This window comes from Schistocerca gregaria, chromosome 3 (assembly GCF_023897955.1).
Source record: "Schistocerca gregaria isolate iqSchGreg1 chromosome 3, iqSchGreg1.2, whole genome shotgun sequence".
NCBI lineage: Eukaryota > Metazoa > Arthropoda > Insecta > Orthoptera > Acrididae > Schistocerca > Schistocerca gregaria.
In genome coordinates this window covers 788,433,124-788,460,123 of record NC_064922.1, presented here as the reverse complement: position 1 = coordinate 788,460,123, position 27,000 = coordinate 788,433,124, and the positions used below count along the sequence as shown (strand labels likewise).

Sequence of the window (27,000 nt, the reverse complement as noted above, 5' to 3'; positions counted from 1 at the left end):
CCGAACAGCATCCACAGTGAAACAGAGCAGACACCTGACATTCAACGTTTCGACAAATTCTCGGAACAGCCATCCAGCCGCCAGTAAGCACACTAAATAATCTGCTACACTGGTCGAAACAACGGTCCATTCTTCCAGGATATGAAATGATACTGTTAGGAGCTGACTTTTATCAAGCTTAGCACAAGATTCCTACTCCCTCTGTAAGATTGCGATTCCATTAAATTTACTGGTACCTATCAGTTCCCTTGAGAATACTGTTTGTACGTCACGTCACATCATGCCTGCTATCACTAACCACTAACACCTAAAGCAGATGATTCAGAGCTATGGTAATTTTTTTAAAACTTAAAACACATACAGGTACGACTGCTTTCTCTCTGCGTTTTATCGCACTAAAAAGAAGTAGCATGCAAACTAAATCCTCTCTTGAGTGTTGTCATTTGTCTGTTGTCCACGATCATAACTTTTGGTTATATTTTCCTTAACTCTGCAAAATTGTTTATATTTTTTATGTTAGCTACTGGTTACTTAAGACATTTTAATTTCTTAAAAATGCAGAGCCAAAACCCATGAGAAGTCTTTGATATAATAGCCTGGCAGAACTTGACGTATGAACTCAGGACTGCAGTCTTCCGCAGCGGTATGTCACAAAGAGACTTCGAGGAAAATGTTTTTGAAGGCAATTGCGTGTATTCCGTCGTAATCCATCAATGTTCCGTAAACAAAATTCTAAGAAGAACTTAATTTAGTGTTAATGTATTCGAAATGTCTTACGTGGTTGAGTATAGGCTCAAATCGTGTGACGGCAGAATAACAATAAAGTACGTGCAGTGTGTATCACGGATGTACAGAAAGTACCATCTTTTAAGCTACAGGGGCTAAATAAAATACTAGAATAAGTGAAGCAAACTTTGTTAGAATAATGTGTAGAGCTTCAAGACTAAACGTCTCTCAGATTTACTATATCTCTTAACGAGTTGGCAAATTCCCTCTCTACAAAATTCTGTCGACTGAGATAGCCGTGACAGCATCTGTAATTATTTTGTTGGGGTTGAAGCCATCAGCACCTAGCCACTTTTTCACGAACATAACAGTTGGAAATAACTGGAAGACAAGTCTGCACTAGGAGGCGTATGTTTAGAAACATCGTGTCTAAATTGAGGCAACAATTCTTGTTTGCCGTCCAGAGTGTACTGTGATAGAATATAGTCGTACAAAAACAAGACAACGTCAGTCATGACAGCACGCCGCTTGTTCCGAAAGTCCTCTCTCAGTTAATGTGTCATAATAGGCTTCCAAAACCCCCTAAACGAGATTCCTTTACATTCCAAAAACAGTACGAAAGCGTGGAGTACTCTTCATGCTTTGATTGATGACTGCGCCACCATAGGAAACCCGTGTCTCATCACCAGGTATCATTCCGTGCAGTAGACCTGTTCGTGCGTCGTAACGAAAAAGAAAATGAAGAGAATAAATCATCCGTTGAATTTTGTGGTTCTCAGAAAGAAGGTTTCGAACCTAAAGCGGACAGAACTTGTGGGCAGTTGTCAGATCGTTGACATATCGCGAAACACAGGTTTTCCCAAAATTTTACAGTTTTCTGTATGTGATCGTTATGGAGTACAAATCCACGGTCATGATCAAGAACATTCGTATTTACACTTTTAAACGAATGACACTACTCATCGCGTTTACTTGCAAAATAAGTTGAGGATGTCGGAAATTCAATTTTGGAAATGGATATTTTCTGACCTGCTTAAGATAAATTCTGATTTTGCTAGCGCTATCAAATATCGGATTTTCGAGCGTTAATTGTCTTACGTGAACAATGTCTGTAACTAATTTGTTGCTGTTCCATCAGCACGATGAAGTGAGCTGATCATTACGTTCCTAATATTTTTAATAAAGAGAATACGATTTCCTTCTGGATGCCAGTTCTCTGGAGAATGGAAGATAATTCGAGAATAGATGTTTAAAAATCTTATCCTTGACAATTTATTTGTGAGAAACTCCTCGAACATCATTATATTCCAATGTTTTGGAGACACGTAATCGTCAGAAAACGTATTACTGAGAACGAAAACATTCAAATTTTCTGGCCCGTTGTACCGTGGAATAGTCATTTACAGGGAGAAACTCAATATTTCGCCCCCATCTGTGGAGGATATCTTCAGTGGTGGTTGTAGCTTCTATGGTTGTCCGATTCACACCCTGACTCCCTACTGACGGAAGTCAAATTTCTCTTCCGTGAAGACGTGTACTTAGGTACCTTAAAAGGAACATTGGAATGTGGTATCTCCATCAGAAAGACCTCCTCCATGCCAATCAGCATGAGTTGCGACAACGTCGACCACGTGAAACCCAATTCGCGCTTTTCTCACGTGACATCCCGAAAGCCATGTGTTATGGCCTGACGAAACTACAATCGCCCAGTTATAACAGCTCTGAGAGATGGTTAATTACACTCATGCTCTTAAATTAAGGATAAGTGCAGAATGTGGTGCCACAGAAAGTGGCACTACACAATACTGTCGCTAATAGCATAGGCACATAGCATACTTCCATACATCTGAATGAACATTGATTGCACTGTACTTCTGAGCAACACACGCAGTGCGATATCGTATGTATGGTACATGGTTTCCGGTGCTGAAGAAGATGTGCATCGGTCTTACAACATGGGGCGAATGTAATGGCGGACGACAGCAACAAACAATAGTTAATTGCGCTCGAATTCTGAAAACATGTTACGTCACGGTTCTGTTTGGGAGTACGCGGAAACGATATTTATGTCAATCAGTAGCGAGGCAGGATGTGACCTTGATAGAAGCTACAACCGTCCACTTTATCAAATGGGCTCATAGAACCCCATAATAAAAACATTTGTTTAGTAATAAGAAACTAATCTACGTTTTCCTTTGAAACTGAGTGGCTTGTGGAACACGTGATGAGTAGAAGCAAATATTCACTCTGCAGCGAGGTGTACACTGATATAAAACTGCTTGGCTGAATAAAACTGTGTGCCAGACTGATCCTCGAACTTCAGACTTTGCCTTTTCTGGGTAATTCCTCTACCGATTGAACTACTGAAGCACGACGGAAGACCGGTCTCACAGATTTACTTTCACCAGTAATTCATCTTCTACCTTCCAAACTTCAGAGAAACTCTCCTGCGAAATTTTCGCTGGACTAGCACTCTGGAAATTGCGGAGACGTGGCTTAGCCACATCTTTGGGCATGTATCAAGAATGAAACATTGTTTTAATCTGCCAGGAAGTTTCACGTGATGAGCAGTATTTGTGTGGGCTAGCTCCAATTACAAACGAAATTCTAAATATCTGCTTAAGTAGCACAGAAAATGTGTCTGACGACTTCGCGAAAAAAGACACCTAGTATATCACGCAGCAATACGAGCAGAGAAGGACGTGAAATGTTCCCTAATTTACTATTGGTGAAAGCCATATACTTCAAGAGAAACAACTAGTCGGACGGAAATGATTCTATTTAGAGAATGTTCTGAGAATGATTTTTACTGCATTGGTTGAAATGACTTACCATTCGACTATTTATCACTGCAACTCAGCGTAACGGATGTCTTCTCAACAGTCACGAATACAAGAATATTTCCACATCACTGACCGTCTTACACAAAGTAAACTCAATCTCAAGACTAATTCGTAGAACCCGACGTGAATTTATTTTGAATCAAATTTCTTTTTAGCTGAAAGTAAAGCAATTCAGGATATATGTGGGTATTTATGAGTTTAAAATATGTTTTTATGTGAGTACGGGACACAGAATGTAACAGCATCGTTGTTTGCAGACGATGTCAAACTCACCTCCATTAAGGGATGAGATGTGTGTGACTTGTGACATTCCTAAACACTGCTTGGGAACAGTCACCAAAGTAGCCACGTTTTATGCAGAACGGGCTCCTGTCCGCCATACCTCACATCACCGGTGGAGTCGGCAGTCTATTGTTTGGATGGCTAGCTGACTTTGTGTTCCGGAAGGGCTACGTATCCAAAATCACCGGTTTCCGCCTAATAAATGCAATAGGTAAGCTAATTTCTTTCTCTTTATTGTATTTTTACACATTGCTTGTTGAGAATTTGTTGTTATTAACGACAAAAGAAGCTATGTCATAATATTCCTCAGTAAAAAAGATGCATCGTCTCCAGCTGATGAAGAGAGAATGTATCATGTAGGCATGAAACACAAAGACAATGAGTGAATCCTTATGTTTTTCGTTTATTTTTGCCATACTGCTTTCCAACGACGGAGTTCGCTATGATTTTATCTAGTTCAGTCCCAGATTGTGTTGCTAAGATGAGACGATATCTGGTTTGTTCTGAAGCCAGACTGTTCTTGTGTTGACCCACTCAGGTAAATAAATGCTGTCGTGTATTCAGTACTCATGTTCACTCCGGCACCCATCAGACGGCTTCGGACTGGCCGTGTTACTCAACAAAACTAGGTTTATTTTGTAACACTCAGAGGATCCATTTTTTGAGAAAAGTTTCTGGTTTTCATTTTATGTATGCCCTTCGAAATGAACTATATCAACATTTACCTTGTGCGGTTTAGGGAAACGACAAAAATCCTTAATCTGGTTTGCCGGACGAGAGCTCGTTTAGTGAATACAACGAATGGAATTGGGGCGTGTGGGCGCCTTGAAAATAACTGCACGTAACTACTATCCACGAAATTAGCCAGTTGCGGAGAGATATCAATGGTGTTTCGGGGAGGTGCAGAAATGTACTACTTACATCACTTACATCACTTTCTTTACAGACAAATGGAAAAACTGGTAGACGCCGACCTCGGGGAAGATCAGTTTGGATTCCGCAGAAATGTTGGAACACGTGAGGCAATACTGACCCTACGACTTATCTTAGAAGCTAGATGAAGAAAAGGCAAACCTACGTTTCTAGCATTTGTAGACTTAGATTAGAGAAAGCTTTCGACAATGTTGACTGGAATACGCTCTTTCAAATTCTAAAGATGGCAGGCGTAAAATACAGGGAGCGAAAGGCTATTTACAATTTGTACAGAAACCAGATGGCAGTTATAAGAGTCAAGGGATATGAAAGGGAAGCAGCGGTTGGGAAGGGAGTGAAACAGGGTTGTAGCCTCTCCCCGATGTTATTCAATCTGTATATTGAGCAAGCAGTAAAGGAAACAAAAGAAAAATTCGGAGTAGGTATTAAAATCCATGGAGAAGAAATAAAAATGTTGAGGTTCGCCGATGACATTGTAATTCTGTCAGAGACAGCAAAGGACTTGGAAGAGCAGTTGAACGGAATGGACAGTGTCTTGAAAGGAGGATATAAGATGAACATCAACAAAAGCAAAACGAGGATAATGGAATGTAGTCGAATTAAGTCGAGTGATGCTGAGGGAATTAGATTAGGAAATGAGACACTTAAAGTAGTAAAGGAGTTTTGCTATTTGGGGAGCAAAATAACTGACGATGGTCGAAGTAGAGAGAATATAAAATGTAGACTGGCAATAGCAAGGAAAACATTTCTGAAGAAGAGAAATTTGTTAACATCGAGTATCGATTTAAGTGTCAGGAAGTCGTTTCTGAAAGTATTTGTATGGAGTGTAACCATGTATGGAAGTGAACCATGGACGATAAATAGTTTGGACTAGAAGAGAATAGAAGCTTTTGAAATGTGGTGCTAGAGAAGAATGCTGATAGCGGTTCAGGTGCTCAGTCCGGAACCGCGCGACTGCTACGGTCGCAGGTTCGAATCCTGCCTCGGGCATGGATGTGTGTGATGTCCTTAGGTTAGTTAGGTTTAAGTAGTTCTAAGTTCTAGGGGACTGATGACCACAGATGTTAAGTCCCATAGTGCTCAGAGCCATCTGAACCATTTTTTGAAAAATGCTGAAGATTAGATGGGTAGACCAAGTAACTAATGAGGAGGAATTGAATAGAATTGGGGAAAAGATGAGTTTGTGGCACAACTTGACAAGAAGAAGGGAGCGGTTAGTAGGACATGTTCTGAGGCATCAAGGGATCACAAATGTAGCATTGGAGGGCAACGTGGTGGGTAAAAATCGTAGAGGGAGACCAAGAGATGAATACACTAAGCAGATTCAGAAGGATGTAGGTTGCAGTAAGTACTGGGAGATGAAGAAGCTTGCACAGGATAGAGTAGCATGGAGAGCTGCATCAAACCAGTCTCAGAACTGAAGACAACAACAACATCATGGCACACTGACACGGGAACGAAAAGGCTCCTGTGGTATAGTTTCGTGTTATGAACATACGAAGCCATGTCATTTCCAGCAATATTGTTTTAGTGTGAGACGACTATGATTAAATTACACAAAATTATATCCCCACATCCAGCTCTATATATGGATACTAACAGTGTGGTATAAGAGAAAGTCAAATGAAAATGAGACAAACGGGAAGAGTAAGTAAACTATTTATTATTTCAAACGTAATCGCCAAAACTGTTAACTGGAGGTGAGCACTGCGCTTTGACCAAGACGACGTGCAAACGACTTGAGGCATTTGAGATGTGGCTGTACAAGAAATGGTAAGAGTGCCAGAAGAGATAAAATTACTACCACATTCTTCGCAAAATGAAGGAAGAAAAAGAAATCGTAAACAAAATAAAATGCAGGAAACTACAATGTCTTGGCGGTGTAATGAGGAATGGAAATAGGTATTTCATTGCTGCAGAACATTTTTCAAGCAAAGATAGCTGGTAGATGAGGAGGAACAAGAAGAACGTCTTGGCTCGGAAACGTAAGGACATGGACTTCAAACACGAGCGAGGAAGTTTTTCGAACAACTTATGATGGTCACCAACATTCGAACCAGATAGGCGCCAGAAGAAGAATGAGAAGAGTGACTGAGGTTATGAAATAGAAGAATGATCGTAGGCTCAGTCACAGATAAAGCAGGTGGGAAGCTTTGTTTCAGTAGTAAGATTCTGGGAAAATGAAATCACTCTATAAAGTACTTTCCCAATAAAAGCAAAATTAAAATAATCATATGTGTCAGTCACTTTATTTACTCTCACGAGGGCGTACATCCTCATCTTCAAGTATCTCAGGGAATAACATAGCATTTTTGCTTGCTGGCTGTAGACAGATGTCTCTTTTGAATTTCAGTTCGCTGCAAGTTAGGTATAATCAGAGCTTGTTAAAGTAATATGGTACCAAGACTAGAACTTTTAAAACAATAATAAAGCTACGTGCAATTTGTTTCGGCAGAAAGAATACAGAGGTTCTTCATAAATATATATTTCCATCCTTCGATGCCTCAAAAACAGGAACCAGTAACATAAATAGTTCAGAAGCTGTATAGATTTATTGCAAAAAATAATAATGTAAAATATATAAAACATATAATCCTAGTTTCAGCATATTTATTTGTTATGTTTGGTTGGATAATTTGGGAATTGTTTTAAGATTTACAATACACTAGGAAGAACCTAAAACTTTTCTTCACAAAGCTGAGACGGTGGCAAGGAGCTTCTTTAAGAGGTTCTAAAGCATACTACACGATGCACCATAACTTTTGTCACGATCTGTTCTCAATGACCTAAACCGTAAAATAATTTCCAAATTATCAAACAGAAACATATCAAGTAAATATACTAAAATTAGGCTTGTATCTTTTATTTTTAGTATTTTTATTTTTGGTAATAATAATATTCTCATGCAAAATGGTATTAATTAATAATTGTTACTTGTATCTTTGAATGGCAATGTAAGCAGTAATGAAAGCTCATTTACTTACAAGGCACTGTATCTCAATGTAAGGACAATCTCTGGACTGTTTATGTTACTGATTCGTGTTTGTGTGACATCTAAGGATGGAAATGTTTACTCGTAACTAACTTCAGCGTTTTTTTATATAATAGCTTTATTACTGATCCAAAATTTGTAAAGCTAGTGCCACATTACGTTAACAAGTGCTGATTCCACTTTATCTGTACCGATATGAGACTCAAAACGGATAACCGTCTCCGGCAGCCTGCTGTCCCACTGGAACTGGAAGGAAACCCTGTTATGAGGTGAACCTTAAGTATTCTCCGCCATGTTCTTCATTGTGGTGTGGGGGATTTGGATGTAGATGTAGGTGGATGTATATACATTGAAACTTCTTTATTTAAATGTGTGTGCCTGTACTTAAATTGCTGAACGACTGAGAAGATGAAACTTCTACGTTATACGATTCTGAAATAGCCGAATAAAACTGAACGTGCTAAGCCTACTTTCTCTTTACTTTTTCTTATCATGTCAACATTGACCCACAATATTCTAGCCCAACACAAGCTGACTGCTCAAAAACATTACAACCTGACTTCAGATAATTAATTCAAAAGAATGCCCCTGACTAAAAAGAAATCTTAACAATAACCTATACATTTCATTAAGTGATCACCTCACAAAAATCTTCATTACGCGAACTACTGCAACACAGCGAGCGTCAATACTGCCAGATAAATAAAAGATTCAAACTACTAAAGCCACTAACTACTAATAGGCAAGTGGTTAGCAAAGGAGAGATTTTGTTTCAAACCAAATAATGTATTTCTTTTACCTTAATAGTGTGACATCCAGTTCAAACACGAATATAAATCATCATTGATATCCAGTGCAAAGATATATAGTCAGGAATAATTTTCAAGCCCCAAGTCGGATACTTCCAGATCGTTAGCCTACGCTAACACTTCAGACCTCTACCCTTTATCAATGCTAACTTCTCAAATTTAGCATCTATCACTGCTGGCTGTTTACCTCCTACTTCCCAACAGTACTTCCATCACTGCTGGCGACTAACTTGCAAATGCCCAACAGTACTGCGGATTAACTTCCAACGAGTCCAACCAGCCACAGAGTCTCTTAAAAAGTAAGCGCAGTGAGAGATCCAATGCAAAGCGCCACACAGCACTGCCAACGCAGAATCAGCCCACTTACAACATTGTTCTGTTCCTGTCTTTCCACAATCTATCGAGTTGCTTCTAGAAAATGGTCCAAATTGTTTCTTTAACACTGTTCCCAATCCATCTTTCAACGTGAAAGCTTTATCCACTTTAGACTTCTTGACAAGGAACATATAACGATTAAACTCAACTGGAAGCTAAATAATCTGAACAATATGTTAAATAGTTTCTCAGAAACACGTCAAACACTTATGCGCCTTAGTGCATTTATGTAACGAAAATCCATTTTGGGCAGAACGGCGGCAATGTATGAGCGATTTATTTTTTAAAAGTCGTGTATCCTAATTCGCAAATCATGGCGAACCTCTAACGCTTTCCTGAAGTCTTTCTGTAGGTAATTTATTTTTGAAATTTATCCCAAAACTGCTTGTACGTTACGGGCTGTACTATTTTGAGCATGGAGCATGGCAGTTAAGTCACGTAAAAATATGCACGAGTACAGTATTCTGTACACAAGGGGTTAAAAAAAGGATATATTTTGAGAGGTGGTAGTATGGACCAAAACAAGTAAAAAACGTCCAGTAAGCATGGACTCTAAAATGTATATCTAAAAAGCTATGAGCACTTTTTCATCTCCGCTACAGTGAAACACTTCACTTCTACTGCACGCTATTTGCTATTACGAATGACCAAAGAATACAGTAAACAAATGAGGACACATTCCTGTCATTGTCCATCAATGGACCATCGGGAAGTGAATAGCCAAATGTGTTATCATAAAGTGTTGACAGGTCGCTGAGAATGTGAGACGAATGGCCTCTTTGAGATACACCAATGTATAATATCCATACTGTAAAACTTTTTTGTACGCTTCAGTTAGTGTTTTCTAAAATAGAGGGCACGTCATTGTCTAGACGAAAAGCTTCTCATAATTCCGCTCACAGAAGCACCTCCAAACTTGGGCTCTTCTCTCCGACGAGACCATGAGTCATTAGGCAGAAATATATGGTCATTATTATTACTGTGTCTTCTTTTTGTTGTAGTAACTTAGTTATATTCACCATGGCCTCGTTGTAGTCTATTCAAAGCTTATCTCCAAGCTGTTGATTCCCTAACTAATAAATGATCGCCCTTGTAGTGTGTGAATGAGTAACCACCACGTGACATGCAGTGGCTTCTCTAGATACAGTGTCAGCATATCTACAGTGATGATACAACAAACACTGATGTGAAAAATGTCATGGAATAAAGATATGAAGATATACAGATGACGGTAGTATCGCATACGTAAGGTATAACAGGGCAGTGCATTGGCGGAGCTGTCATTTGAGCTCATGTAATTCTGGTGAAAAGATATCCGACGTGACTATGGCCTCACGACAGATTGATAGACTTTGATCCCAGAATAGTAGTTTGAGTCAGACGCATGGAACATTCCATTTCTGATATCGTTAGGGAAACCAATACTCCGAGATCCACCGTGTCAGGAGGGTGCCGCGAATAGCAAAGTTTAGACATTACCTCTCACCACAGACAATGCAGCGGCCGACGAACTTCACTTAACGACTGAGAGCAGCGGCGTTTGCGTGACCACATGGCTGGGCGCTAGACGACTGGAGAACCGTTGTCTGGTCAGATGAGTGGCGATTTCAATTGGTAAGAGCTGATGGTAAGGTTCGAGTGTGGCACAGACCCCAAGAAGCCATGGACCCAAGTTCTCAACAAGGCACTGTGCAAGCTGGTGGTGGCACCATAGTGACATAGGCTGTGTTTACATGGAATGTACTGGATGCTCTGGTCCAACCGAACCGATAACTGACTTGGAGTTGTTATGTTCAGCTACTTGGAGACCATCTGCAGCCATTCATGGACATCATGTTTCCAAACAACGATGGAACTTTTGTTGGTGGCAGTGGGCCATGTCACCGGGTGACGGTAGTTCGTGATTTTTTTGGAGAACGTTCCGGACAATGCGAGGGAATTATTTGGCCATCTAGACTGACGGCCATGAATCCCATCGAAGATTTATGGAACATAATCGAGAGATCAGTTCTTGCACAAAATCCTGCATCGGCAACAGTTTCGCAATTATGGACAGCTATAGAGGAAGCATGACTCAGTATTTCTTCAGGGGACTTCCAACGATTTGTGGAGTCCATGCCACGTCGAGATCCTGCACTACGACGGGCGAAAGAGGTCCGGCACGATATTAGGAGGCACCCCATGACTTTTGTCGTCTCAGTGTATTATGACGATCTTGAAATTTTGAAATGCAATACAGCAGCAACTCTGCTTGACATGGAGTCGATAAGACCTCACTATCTTCCTGGATGTATTTGGCACCAGATATCTACCACAGGTCACTCACAAAATACTCTTAACTTACCAGCGACTGGTTTATGGATGTGGAGCTCGCATGCGATAGTGTCCCAGATGTGTTCCGCCAGGCACATTTTTTGGCCAAGACATAGCCCTCAGTTCACTAGCATGCTCCTCAAACCACTACATCACGATTCTAAACTTGTGATACTGACATTTATGTCATCAACGTCGGGGAAGACAACGAGCAAGAAGGGATAAAAATTGTCTGCACTGATATTCACATGGGCCACAGATTTCACATTGCCTTCAATTACCATCACAAGTCCCACAACTGAGCAGGTGAATACCTCCATCGCACAGACCTGTCACTAATGGCCTGCATCGTGGAACAGTGCATGTTTTGAAAAGCCACTCACCTAGATGACTGGGAATCTGGACACTATCATCAGCCTGGTGTAACAAGAAAAGCGATTCACCCAAGCAGGTGACATGTTCCTAACGACCTACAGTCCAATCACGAAGATCCTGTACCCACTGGACTCATATCTGATAGTGTCATTGGGTCAACATGGGGGACTGTTTTGGAGCCCCATCTTCAACAAGGTGCGCTGAACGGTGTGCTCCAAAACACCTCTGCTGTCTGATAAGCCACAGATCTATGCTACTTTACAAAGCAGGCTAGTCTCTAACCTCCATGTTCTGAGATGCTGTCTGGACGACCAACACCTGTCATCTACTCTTGGTTTCACTGTCAGTAGGAGAAGAAATATATGATTGGTCTGTAGTCGCACTTTTTTTATTATTTCTGTTGTCTACTGGTTTCAGTACACTGTCAAACATTTAAATATTCAGGAGGAGAGCAAAACACACTTTCGGCCATAGGAGGAAAGCAGTGGACATTGTGATTCAAATCTAAACTCTTACCGTCAGGTTGCCTACATGCAGGGGCAGGGTCATTGGCTTGTCATCATACCTCATCTCTGTCCTAAGCCACACCTTCTTCTTAAGCCACATTCCTCAACTACCCCGTCTCCCACTGCCTTCCACTCCCTTTATCTCTCCCCTTCCTAAGCTGTGACCCTTCCCCTTTTCTACCCTTTCCTAAGCGAAGCTCCTTTTTTGGAACAAGATCAGCCAGAGAGCTTCTAAGCCAACACACATATTATGCCCGGACATAACTAAGTTTTCTGCTGCCTTATCAGCTTAAGCCAGACCTCTTTCTTGGAAGCAGGCCAATCAGAGAGCTTCCTATGGCAAACATGAGTAATGTATAACATCATTTTAGTCCATTGTGCTGACAATTGCATAATGTAAACATGGAATCTGATATATTTGCTCAATCACTAATGTTAGATTGTTTTGGACTGGATTGGATCGTTCGATGGAAGAGACGAAACAGCGAGGTCATAGGTCTCATCGGATTAGGGAAAGACGTGGAAGGAAGTCGGCCGTGCTCTTTCAAAGGAAACATCCCGACATTTGCCTGGAGCGATTTAGGGAAATAACGGAAAACCTAAATCAGGATGGCTGCATCGTCCTCCCGAATGCGAGTCCAGTATGTTAACCACAGCGCCACTTCGCTCGGATTGGATTGTTTTCTCTACCCCACAGTAACAACAATAAAACATCAAATTTTAGCAGTTCTAAAGGATATTATTGGCTTATTAGTTATTCCATTTCGTACATAACTTCTGTGAGCAGCATTTATCTAAATAAATATATATTAAACATGTAGGTGTCGCAAATATATGCAAGCTTTATTTCATATTGCAATGTTTTCTGAGGAAAAACAGATTTAAAGTAACATTCATTTCCACAGTGATGTAAATAACCCATATTTGTGTAGCTATATTTGAAAAAGAGTCTTAGGTAAAAATCTTGTATGCTTGGTGCTCCACAGCTTGTGAATATTTGTTAAAGGACATGTAGTAAAACATGACCATCCAATATTTTAAATGCGCTCATGGTTTATACATGATGTCCTTTAACAAATGAGTCTTATGTATTTATGAGTAAAATGTAAAGCAATTTGTTTGTTTAATATACATTACAGTTTTGCACTATTAAATCACTATAATCCAAGGAAAATGTACTACATGGCATCTGTTATTGCAAATAATGTTTAAGGAATGGTGAGTTCAAAAAATAAACTATCATCATCTGATAATTTTAGAAGTTTTTCAGTAACAGTTCACATGACCAAACACAACTTTAGGGGAGAAGATGATAATACATAATGTTCTACACTAGCAAAATATCGTCGAATTTATCAACTGGCTAGCATAGATTTTAGTTAGCACCGATTTTGGGCCTAGATGAGACTGTCTTCCTCTGGGGTAAATAGCAGTTTGTCTTATCTACATGGTAAATATAAAAGGAGTAGCAAATGAGAAAGAATAGCTGTAAATCTTGACAATATTATTACTTCTTGTCAAGCATTTCCACTGCAGACATGCAACACACACAAGAAGATCCTCATACAATTCCACGGGATAATAAACAATTTGAAATTCAACAGAAGGTTTAGTAACTATCCCTTGATCCCAAATTACTCTTATGTAATGTTAAGCAGTGATTTTCAAGTAGCAAACAAGGATAAGTTAGAAGCACAGAGATATAAGTTAAATAATGACATTAGGTATCAGTATCCAAAAAACATCTGAACTAAACAAAAAAATATATACAATTTGTATCATCAGATAGCAACAAACCTGAACAGTACTTAGTCCCATAGCATGTAACAGACAAAGCAGAACAGATTGTTCAGAAAATATCAACAGAACAGTAGGAAAAACAAATAAAAAGAATTCACATGCACTCATGGGGAACACACACACACACACACACACACACACACACACACACATTCACATAATTTTACTGAAGAATAGTGATCCTCAATGACATACAACGGAGGGAATTGTTAGAGACAAAGCTTGAATATAATATTAATAAGAGCAACTAAGAAACATACAAATTATGGACATCATAATAGAAGCAAGACAAATTGCAGCACAAGAAGAAAAATAATGATAAAAGTACAAGAGTAAACTGGGACTGACAGTAAAGCAGCTGTGTGGTTCACAATAACAAGAAAACTCATAGAAAAAAGAACAAGAAGAAAATGACAAAATAGCAGCATTATTTAGACAATAAACAAATAAACTACACGAAATAGCTAGAAAAGTGAAAAAAGTAGCACTAGTGCTCATGGCTACATGGGAATGTATGAACTAAACAAAGTGTAAAAAAAATTATGTTGAGGAACTGAGTTTGATCCCACAGTGAGATTACAAATAACGCTGAAAAAAATTTAAAAATGTCAAGCACTTACCCACAGAAACAAAACATAGAACAAAAAAAATCAGCAACACCAGCACTCAGAAGGCAGCCAAAATACAAAAAGATAGTGTCCTCATGTCGCCAGTTATCAGTTTTAATAATGCTGACACATACCACATTTTAAAATTTGCACAATAGTACTTACCTGAACGTTAAAAACTGGAGAATACAGAAGAATGTATATAAAACACCTTAGCATTACTCCAAAAAACAAAACTTACATACATCCCACCGACTACAAAATCAATTTCCTTTGATGTTCAAGACATGTACACTTTAATCCCACACAGTGACACAATCATCATAAAAGAAAAACTGACAGGAAACACAGAACTCCCAAATACCACAACAGACGAACTTATGCAAATGATAACTCGCAAAACTACCTTCAGTACAACATCTGTTTAAAATGGTAAGTCCTCCAATGGGAGCCAATTCTCATACATACTAGCAAATGTCGTAATGAATCATATTGAAACCAGAATTTTTCAGAATAACAGAAGCAGGAAATATTAAGTCTTATACTGGACATGTACTCGTATATGTAGATGATATTACACCTCATGGACACACTACAGGCACATGTAAACAGATCAAACGTGCATATATCTAATATGCACCATGATATTTAGACCGCTTCACAAATGGAAACAGAAGAATCAATACACCCGCTTGACCTCAAAACAACTAAATCTAACTACAGGCACAGCTTCAGTATATTTATATAAGAAGCAGCTACACACAAGAAATCAGGCCACCAATATTCTTAAAAACCAGCAGTGATCACACATATGCTACCTATGGAATGCAGGACACTTCTATATAAAAATTACTGTCAAGATGGTCATTAACACCGCACAAAAGAATGGATACAACAGCAAGGTTGTACATACGTTACACTCAACACCATTAAAATAAGATGCCAACAGAAGACAGCAAATATAAGAACAATACAGATATACTAGCACATAACTGTAATACATAATGCATACCTAACTCATCATAACACAAACACAAAATGTCACACCGCAACATAACCTAAACAGTTCACACACGAAATAATTGATAACTTCTGTGCGAAGTGTAGGAGACTAATTGCACAACAGAAAAGAAGTTAAAATCGTGAAGGAAAAGAAAGATAAACAGAATACAGCAGTTCAGGAATACATGACTCAAAATGTAATGGATGCAGCTGTAAATACGTCCTAAGAAAAAAAAAATCACGTAGGAATTAGTCGAATGTGACGGAAATTGATAAATTTGATGTATGCGTACAGGTAAACAAATGATAACAATTTCATAAAAATTGCGTAATTTATTGAAGAGAAAAAGTTCACAAACTGAGCAAGTTAATAATGCGTTCGTCCATCTCTGGTCCTTACGCAAGCAGTTATTTGGCTTGGCGTTGATTAAGGGATAATGTGCCAAGTTTTGTTAAGTTGACACGTTAGTACGTTAAAATCCGGAGCTGGTTGGAGGTTCCTGCCCATAATGCTCCAAACGCTCTCAGTCAGAGAGAGCTATGGCGACCTTACTGGTCAAGGCAGGGCTAGGCAAGCTCGAAGACAAGCAGTAGAAATTCTCGCCATATGCAGGCGGGCATTATCTTGCTGAAATGCAAGTCCAAGATGTCTTTTCATGAAGTACAACGAAAAGGGGCATAGAATATCGTCGAGATACCGCTGTGCTGTAATGGTGTCGCGGATGACAACGAAAGAGCGCCTGCTTTGAAATGAGATGGCACCCCAGACCATCACACCTGGTGCGATATTACTGTACTTGTGTTATCCGAATCATGATTAAAAGTTCCTTCGGACTTGCATGCATGCTTGCTATCAGTCAATGCCCAACCGAATAACTGCTTACTTAAGGGCCAGAGGAGGACCAGTGCATTATTGACTTGTCCAGTTCTGTGAAGCTCTTTCTCTTGAGTAAATTATCCAGTTTTTCTGAAATGTACATGTACATCACACATAATGATTTCCGTCCTGTTCGGATAATTCCTTTGTGGTATGTCATTCTTCTGTTTTCTTAGTGTGAATACGGGGATGACTGCAATAAATATTAATGTCAGGTACAAAGAACGTATAAGGACATTGAAGAGTGAATGTATCTACTCTTCGTGTGGAGAACATAAAATAAAAGAAACTCATCACCACAATGAGATAAGAACGAACACAGTAGTGTTATGCCACAATAACAAACTCCAGCAAGAGTATGATCCAGAATGTCCATTGCTTGTCTCTTATGATAAAAAAAAAGTACTTTGCTCTCCTACTGTCACCCTTCAACCACTTTTCATATACGTTCATCTCAGTGACACGTGAAGTTCCGACTAGCGTCGACACTTCCGAGTTGCTTGTTCGCGGTTGTCGGCTCATAACCATCTGCCCTTGGTCAAAGTGGTTTATGCGTGTGTATACCCCCATTTGTAGCCGATATCGTATCTACAATGATTCTTCATTCGTGTCTGCTCCCATTGTATACGTAGCATTTAGGGTCGCAGTAGGAGTGCATGAGTACTTCTAGCCAGGTGCGAAAAATAATGATACTTGTCTCCATTGAGATTGTAAAAGTAGATTATTCTGAATGTTCCGCATCATTTTGTTGACTGGGTGCATTTACTCAATACTGTGAAGGGCGGCCAACGGAATTTAGTGGATGAGGAAGTAGATATTTAAGATAATTCTCATATGTTGTCCCATCTCTTTTGCATATTTTTGTAATTCGATTACGTGTTTCGATCACACTGGGTCATCTTCAGATCTAGGTAATTGCTTCACCAACCCGTCTTGTCTAGTTAGATCAACTCTGACATGTTCTTCTGAGTAGACAAGACGGGTTGCTGATGCAGTTAGTCAGATCTGAAGACGATCCAGAGTGATAGAAATATGTAATCGAATTTAAATAGCGTGCAATTGAGACGTCGCAATAAACGTGAATCATGTTAAATATCTACTTGTATACGGTTGCTGAATTATCTTAAGACGATTATGTCGACAATAGTGGGAAAGAGGAAATTCTCACCTGATCACTTCTCCTTCACATCAGTGGTTTAATGGTTTCTTTAGGCCTAATGAAGGACTAAATTTTTCAGCGTATCCCAAAAACGTTATCAGAGGAACACCTCTGCTTGCTTGGGGTATTCAGAACAAACTGAGCTCATTTAAAAATGGATTAAATACTTGGCTGAAAAAGTAATCTTGATTGCCATATTTCTTTTACAATGCTATATTTTAATCTTAAAACATCCTGAGATCCACGATGGTCAAGGTGGATTTTTCTTAAAGCTCTGGGCTAAAACATTAATTAGAAAATAAATGGAATCAATATCTCTAGGATACGGATAGTTCATCTGGGGCTAGTGAGTTTCTTGCTTTGCACGTGTAGATGTTGTGGTTGTTGTGGTCTTCAGTCCTGAGACTAGTTTGATGCAGGTCTTCATGCTACTCTATCCTGTGCAAGCTTCTTCATCTCCCAGTACCTACTCCAACCTACATCCTTCTGAATCTGCTTAGTGTATTCATCTCTTGGTCTCCCCCTACGATTTTTACCCTCCACGCTGCCCTACAATACTAAATTGGTGATCCCTTGATGCCTCAGAACATGTCCTACCAACCGATCCCTTCTTCTGGTCAAGTTGTGCCACAAACTTCTCTTCTCCCCAATCTTATTCAATACTTCCTCATTTGTTATGCGATCTACCCATCTAATCTTCAGCATTCTTCTGTAGCACCACATTTCGAAAGATTCTATTCTCTTCTTGTCAGAATTAGTTATCATCCATGTTTCACTTCCATACATGGCTACGCTCCATACAAATACTTTCAGAAACGACGTCCTGACACTTAAATCTATACTCGATGTTAACAAATTTCTCTTCTTCAGAAACTCTTTCCTTGCCATTGCCAGTCTACATTTTATATCCTCTCTATTTCGACCATCATCAGCTATTTTGCTCCCCAAATAGCAAAACTCCTTTACTACTTTAAGTGTCTTCATTTCCTAATCTAATTCCCTCAGCATCACCCGACTTAATTCGACTACATTCCATTATCCTCGTTTTGCTTTTGTTGATGTTCATCTTATACCCTCTTTTCATGACACTGTCCATTCCGTTCAACTGCTATTCCAAATACTTTGCTGTCTCTTGCAGAATTACAATGTCATCGGTGAACCTCAAAGTTTTTATTTCTTCTCCATGGATTTTAATAACTACTCCGAATTTTTCTTTTGTTACCTTCACTGCTTGCTCAATATACAGATTGAATAACATCGGGGAGAAGCTACAACCCTGTCTCACTCCCTTCCCAATCACGTTTAGATGGCAGAGGTTTTTCGCAAAGAGAGCAGATGGCAGCACTAGACCTCAGACAAGGAAACAATGCCTTTGAGTTAATTCTTTTTGTGCCCTGTGCATCACAGCTGAAACAGAAGTGGCTGGTCCCTCCTGTGCGCAGGTTTGCTGGTCCCGGCGGCGGCTCTGGTGGTGGTGGCGCTGGTGGGCTGCGACACGGCAGTCATTGTGGCGATGCTGGCGCTCAGCGGGTTCTGCATGGCCACCAACTGCTCCGGCTTCTACATGAACATGCAGGCCATAGCGCCCAACTACGCCGGCACGATAGTGGGAGTCGTCAACACCTTCGGCAACTTGTCAGGCATCATCGTTCCTTACGTCGTCGGTGCATTCACCAACGCCAACGTACGTCTCCGGCTCTTCTGTCAACAAAGTAACGATATAGAATCATGTAGAGAGTCCTCGGTACTGCTACGACATACTCATACTGGCTTGAGGCAGGTGACATCATTTGTCCAGAACCTGATAAATAATTGTCTCACTAGGAGAGTGGGTGCTAGTATGTGTGTGATAGCAATTCCATAGTGCCTAAAAAGAGAGAGTATGCAAACCAATGAATAAATCCCTACTTAGGAATCATATACAACCACTCACTCACTGATGTATCTGTACCTATAGACTGGAAAATTGCTCAGGTCGCACCAGTGTTTAGGAAGGGTAGTAGGAGTAATCCATCGAACTACAGACTCATATCATTGACATCGGTCTGCAGTAGGGTTTTGGAGCATTTACTGTATTCAAATATTATTAATCACATAGAAGGGAACGATCTATTGATACATAATCAGCATGGTTTCAGAAAACATCATTCTTATGCGACACAGCTAGCTCTTTATTTGCATGAAGTAATGGCTGCTATAGACAGGGGATCTCAGGTTGATTCCGTATTTCTAGATTTCTGGAAAGCTTTTGACACCGTTCCTCACAAGCAACTTCTAATCAAGCTGCGGGCCTATGGGGAATCGTCTTAGTTGTACGAATGGATTCGTGATTTCCTGTCAGGAAGGTCGCAGTTCATAGTAATAGACGGCAAATCATCGAGTAAAACTGAAGTGATATCAGATGTTCCCCAGGGAAGCGTCCTGGGACCTCTGCTGTTCCTTATCTATATAAGTGACCTGGGGGACAATCTGAGCAGTTCTCTTAGGTTGTTCGCCCATGATGCTGTAATTTACCGTCTAGTAAGGTCATCTGAAGACAAGTATCAGTTGCAAAGCGATTTAGAAAAGATTGCTGTATGGTTTGGCAGGTGGTAGTTGACGCTAAATAACGAAAAGTGTGAGGTGATCCACGTGAGTTCCAAAAGAAATCCGTTGGAATTCGATTACTCGATAATTAGTACAATTCTCAAGGCTGTCAATTCAACTAAGTACCGGGTGTTAAAATTATGAACAACTTCAGTTGGAAAGACCACATAGATAATATTGTGGGGAAGGCGAGCCAAAGGACACTCAGAAGATGCAACAAGTCCACTAAAGAGACAGCTTACACTACACTCGTTCATCCTCTGTTAGAATATTGCTGCACGGTGTGGGATCCTTACCAGTTGGGATTGACAGAGTACATCGAAAGGGTGCAAAAAAGGGCAGCTCGTTTTGTATTATCACGTAATAGGGGAGAGAGTGTGGCAGATATGATACGCGAGCTGGGATGGAAGTCATTAAAGCAAAGACGTTTTACGTCGTGGCGAGATCAATTTACGAAATTTCAGTCACCAACTTTGTCTTCCGAACGCGAAAATATTTTGTTGAACCCAAGCTACATAGGTAGGAATGATCATCAAAATAAAATAAGAGAAATCAGAGCTCGAACAGAAAGGTTTAGGTGTTCGTTTTTCCCCGCGCGCTGTTCGGGAGTGGGATGCTAGAGAGATAGTGTGATTGTGGTTGGATGAACTCTCTGCCAAGCACTTAAATGTGAATTGCAGAGTTATCGTGTAGATGTAGATGTAGATGTAGCAGTTATACTTCTGCGAACGACTTGCCGCAGCTGTAACACTAATTCCCGTCAAATCACCGAAGTTAAGAGCTGTAGGGCTATTCTAACACGTGACCGTCCGGGTCTGCTTAGCGCTGTTGCCAAGTGGGATACTCCCAGCCCTCGTAAGGCCAATGGTGGAGCCAGTTGTCTGACAAGTAGCGGCTCCGGTCACGAAAACCGGCAACGGCCGGGAGAGCGGTGTGCTGACCACATGCCCTTCTAACAATACCACCACTTGCAAAGTAGGTTAGAAATCATATTAATAATGTTGCTCACGCAGCATATGTTCGCTTTTCGGGCAACAACAAAGTTATTGACTGTGGATGGTATTGTCAGAATGGAAATAATGAAGTCACTGTAAAAAAGTCATTAATTTTGGCACTTATCTTGAATGGATTCCCACGTAGATTTCGTCGAAGTTGTTATAGCTCATCTTGTTGATTCTAGGGTAATTACACTTTGACTGCTAGAAGGTCCAGATCTGTATTTTAGCAGTATTTGAAGACCTTACAAATGCGTTTTTCAGGAAATTCTTAATGATCAAACAATCCCAGATCAGAACAATGGTATGGTAGAAATAAGTTTTGACTGGTGTTCACTATCCACAGTTTTATTAAACTTCTTGTAAATTCACATATACTTCTTCTTAATTGTCAGATCATCAAAAAACAGTTTTGTATCAATCTTCATATATTTAATTTCAACTTTAACCAAACACAAGACTTGACTGTTCTTTTACAAAGCGAAATAACAGCTTAACTTCTGCAAAGTGAAACAAAGACTGTCCATTGCGCATTCGCGCAAAAACGGTTACAAGTAAGTCAAAGATTATGACAGTCTCACAGAAATGAATACACACAAGAACCATATCACTGTAATATATCGACACATTGGAGTACCTATACATTAATAAAAGCAAATGTGAATATTGTCACAAAAATATGTCTGTTACTTCGCAGAAAAGTAGTACGATATTACTGGTATCCAGAACTGGGGTTGGAGTGCCGTAATGTTCACGTAAATAAAGAAGCATTACACCTTCCATATTCACATCCAGTGATGCTTGTTGGCCAAGGACGATAGTCTAAATACAGTAGAACCTTGCCAATTCGCCCTCGGATGATCTAACTCCCCGTTTAGTCTGATCATCCTATTTCCAGCGATTGTTTACGTACACGGGCCGTCGCTATAATCAGTCGATGGCTAATAGTTTCCAATTTGATCAGTAAGCTGTTGATCATTGATAATTGCAGTAGTTACATCAGTTTTAACATGAAAGAAATTTATTCTAACTCGCTTAATAAGTGATATTATGCTCACATTTGATTTATAAATTAGCGACAGAGTTCCTTGTTTACGTACATGGGCCGTCGCTATTGTCAGTCGATGGCTAATCGTTTGTGATTTGGTCATTAGGCGGTAGATCACTGATAATTGCAGGAGTTACATCAGTTTTAACACGAAACAACTTGTTTCCAACTCGCTTAATAAGTGATATTGTGCTCACATTTCATTTATAAATTAGCGAAATTGTTCCTTGTTTATGTACATGACTGTTCTTTTACAAGGCGAAATAACAACTTAACTTCTGAAAAGTGAAACAAAGTCGATGGCTAATCATTTGCAAATTTGGTCAGTAGGTGGTTGATCATTGATAATTGCGGTGTTTACATGAGTTTTAATATGAAACAAGTTGTTTTCACCTGTCTTAATAAGTTATAGTGTGCTCACATTTGTTTTATAAATTAGCGAAAGTATTCCTTGTTTACGTACATGGGTCGTCGCTATGGTCAGTCGATGACTAATCGTTTGCGATTTGGTCAGTAGGCAGTTGATAATTGATAATTCCGGTATTTACATCAGTTTTAACATGAAACAACTTGTTTCCAACTCGCTTAATAAGTGTTATTGTGCACAGATTTGTTTTATAAATTAGCGAAAGTGTTCCTCCTGCATACATTATTCAAGTGTGCAAAACTAAGTTATGGTATCAGCTGAACGTAAACATGTGACGCTGTCTTTAGCGGAGAAACTGCAAGTGCGTGGGGGTTAGCAAAAGATCTCTTAAAGACTAGAGAAAAAAGTAGGAAAACACTTTAATGTCATACAGTAAGACTGATGATGAGAAAGGACAGAAAATACCCCTTTAAGTGTGGTTTGAGTAGGAGAGAAGAAAAGGAACTGTTATCTCGACCAATCACAAAAAGCACTGATTTTGTATGATAAAAACTGAGGGAGGCAATGAAAATGAAACGTTTACAGTGAGTGGAAAAAAGGACTTGGAATTCAATATGTAATTATTTCTGGAGAGAAGCTGTCTGCTGACGAAACTGCAGCCAATGACTTTGCCCTGAAATTTGAAAATTTGGTTAAAGAGCTTAAGCTGGGCCCTAATCAAGTGTATATCATTGAGAGTCTGAAATTACGAAATATTCTCTACAAGACTCTTCATGCACAAAATGAGTCTGTAACAGCTACAATACTTGCCAAAGATAGAACAACTATTGCTCTCTGTAGTAACGCTAATGGGAGACACAAGATGGCATTGTTTGTGATCGGAAAAGCAATAAAACCAAAGGCGCTCAGAAACACTAATATGGCTTCACACTCTGTGTATTATCATAACAAAAAGTCAACATGCATGGAATCCAGCCTCTTTGTGGAATGGTTTTATGACCAGTTCGTTCCTGCAGTTTAAAAACACCTAAAAGAAAAACAGTTTCTAATCGCACCATGTCGATATTCGACAGTGTGACATCCTATCCATTTGAAGATGAACTTCAAAAAGATGAATTAAAGGCTTTATTTTTTCTTGCCAACGTAACATTTTCAATCCAACCCACGGACAAAGGGGTCACTGAGTGGCTGAAGAGGCGATCCCGTCGAAAACACATAGCATCAATTTTAGAGAGCAGACAAGAAGGCAAGAGCTTGTGTCAGACAATGAAATCAATAAATGTAAGAGATGAAATGTGTACCGAAGTCTGGGAAGAAATTCCAGTGTCAACGGTTGAAAAACCTTGCGGCAACCTGTGGGAAAAAAATCAAAAAAATCGACTGAAGAGAACCAAGATGAAACGGCCCATGCAACAAGCGATGGAAGTCAGGCCGTAGACACTCCAGCGACTTTGACAGGTTTGCAAACTTTACAACACAGCGATGTGAGTGAGTGGATCAGTACACTTGACGCTGACTACACAACGGAACAAGAATTAACTGTCAACGAAATCAATGACGTGGTTACCCGAAGAATCGATTAGAAGGAGAGAGATGTTGACGACAACGAAGACAGTGAACCAACAGCTCGAACGTGACATACAGATCCTAAAAGTGGATTGGACACTGCCTTTCAATACGTCGAAAAAGCCCTATGTCTGCCCAATTAGAGATTTTGTGGAGCAAAAAATGGCAGAACATCGTGTCCCGCTTAAGAACATAATATTTTTCAGTGTGTGATTCCTCACGTTTTAAACAGTTTAGTGTTAATCAGTTGTGTGCCAATACAGTATTGTACTGAGGTATGCACAGTTGTTAAGATTTCACTCACAGTAACAGTATCTTACCATACGATACAGATGTGTTTTGCAGTACAGGCAAAACTGTACATTTCATTTTCGTGTAAGAGTTTTTAGCATATGGAAATTTTGTTTTCATTTTGTTACTGTTTTACCCTGGAACAACCTCTGAGACAATATTTCCAGTTCAAAATTAGAGTCTTACTGTATTGTAAAGTTATGTTACTGGTCGGTAAAAGTGTTCTTCTGACAATGCGACCTTTTTGGCACGTCCGAAAGAACACTGCATCGTAATTCGCAATAACACAGGCACTGAAATATCGTATTTACCCGCAGACACCAGGTAAGCGACGTTCAAGTAAAATGTCTCCCCTGTACGGCGATATACATAATGATCGTATGAGTACAAGTTGTCGATACATCATTGATGACGTACGGGAGTTTGGAGGTAGCCGTGAGTTGTGCTTGGATAACAAAACGGTACGTCGTGACGACGGTAGCTCAGCGTGTTCGATCAGAGGGATAGCTGCCCTCTGTAAAAAAAACTGAGTTAATGGATCAACGATGTACTTGAGCAAGCGTCATGGGATGTCCGTCTCGAAAAAGCAGAACTAACAAAAACGAGAAAAATGAGAGCCACCAAAGGTGGTAAGATGACTGCTCGCGATAAGCGGGAAATTTGGGTTCGACTCCCGGTCCGGTACAAATTTTCGTCGTTTGCCTTTCCATTAAACAGCTGATGATTGACCATATTCGCAACTGCGAATACATTTCACATATTTCGTAACGGCTGTAGTTGCCGCAGTGCCTGTTCCTTTAAAAACACTTATTACTCGCTTAAAACATATTTTGTGCACTTGTTTCAAAATTCAGAGACATGATTTAGTACTTTCCGTGATCATTACAATCCTTTTTCTTTTTCAATATCACCGATAGTTGTATTGAATATTCATGAAGACACAAATTTAAAACAATGTTTCTCATGTATACTTTCAGAAATATTCACAGCTTTATGAACATTTTAGCTTCACAAACGCTTAAAATTAGTTTGTTTTACCACAGAATGCAAAGAAAACTACGTACTCGAAAACGTGAATGTAGACTGTTTCGTGACCAGTACGTAACTAATAACAACATTACAATTTTCTAAAATTCATTTTTCTTTCATTATTAGTAAAAATAACTGCTGAAGATTTGACACGTATTCGGAATTCTTCCTGTGGTAGACGGGCCTCGTACCGGTGAAGATTTAAACCAGTGACGCGGAATTCCCGTGCCACGTGGTCGTCCGATCTCTGCGTCGTTCGTGCAACAAAGAAAACACAAAACCAGCACTTCATAGTTCGTATTAAAGTTACTACTACAAAAATCGTTCACATTCATAGATATTCAACAGCATACTTCACAATACATCGTGGAATCATACAGCCCGAACTCTGTTACCACTGCAAATTCATTCTTTCATACACACCATCAGATGAGACATCAAGTGAATGTGCCTTTTCTCGCATCTAATTCGTCTAGAACGGAACTGCAACAACAAAAACCACTCGTTCAACGAACGGCTCATTCATTTTGGAGATAGAAAGAAAGTGAACACACGATACCCCACCAGCATCTCTATCCTAACCTTTGGTTGTTGTGTTGGCAAGCGCCAATTTGCACTATACGGGAGAAAGAAGCTAGCCTGAAAAGTGGAGCGTGAAGCCGATAGCCAGTTGGAGATACTATTTAACTAACGAGGCGGACTTGGCGAAATCTGACAGAAAACAATAGATTCCGCTTGCTTGATGTGTATTGTTATTGTATGCGTGGGGTTTGCTTTCCTTTTGGCTCTGGAGTTTAATTCTATTTTGTTTATGGAGGAGACTATCTGTGGGAATTGCTAGACATCAGTTGGAGACGATGTACTAGCTACATTGAGTGCAGAGTTTGTTTTCCAATCTAGTTGACGGACCTGAGAGACTTCTAAAAATAGTTGGAGTGCCATGAATGATGTGAGAATGACCCGGTCTTGTGGATTAAAGCAATGCTGGTGAGTTTTAGTCAGACATCTAATGCTGCACAGAATGATACAGAGAATTAAGGTCCGCCAGTAATTGCTTGTGATCAGATCAGCGTAGCAGGACGTAACGTAATTTTTATCACGCATCGTTTATCTCTGGTGTATTCTGGTCGCAACCGTAATTGGGATTTTGCGCGACACTAAGGAGGCTCCGAGGAGGGACGAAGGGAACGTTCCAGACCAAGTTAGGGCTTAGCGTTCGGTCGACGATGAGGTCGTTAGAGACGAGGCACGGTGTAGAACTGGAGAAGGATACAGACTAAAATTGGCCGGGTCCCTTTGCAAGCAATTTGCCATTTGACCTAAGGATGCATACCTAGAAACCGCTCCTACCTTTTAACACAGTAAATCAGAGCTTAAAATTTATAAATTCAGAAGTACTCTGGTAATGTAGACCTTATCTAAAGAGTGGTGGCAGAATTAACAATGGTGAACGAAATACATTGAAAGAAGTCTGAATGCGATAGCGGGAGGGTGGGTTACCAGGATACTGAGTGGAAA

General features: G+C 39.9%; 1 protein-coding gene across 1 annotated transcript in view; it reads left to right on the top strand.

The window, feature by feature from the left end:
- LOC126354245 (sialin-like) overlaps positions 1 to 27,000 on the top strand; it is a 125,749-nt gene that overhangs the window by 76,387 nt on the left and 22,362 nt on the right. Inside the window, exons 7-8 of the mRNA XM_050003747.1 lie at positions 3,930 to 4,062; positions 19,043 to 19,284. Coding sequence (XP_049859704.1) covers positions 3,930 to 4,062; positions 19,043 to 19,284 — 375 coding nt within the window. The remainder of the gene's footprint in view (positions 1 to 3,929; positions 4,063 to 19,042; positions 19,285 to 27,000) is intronic.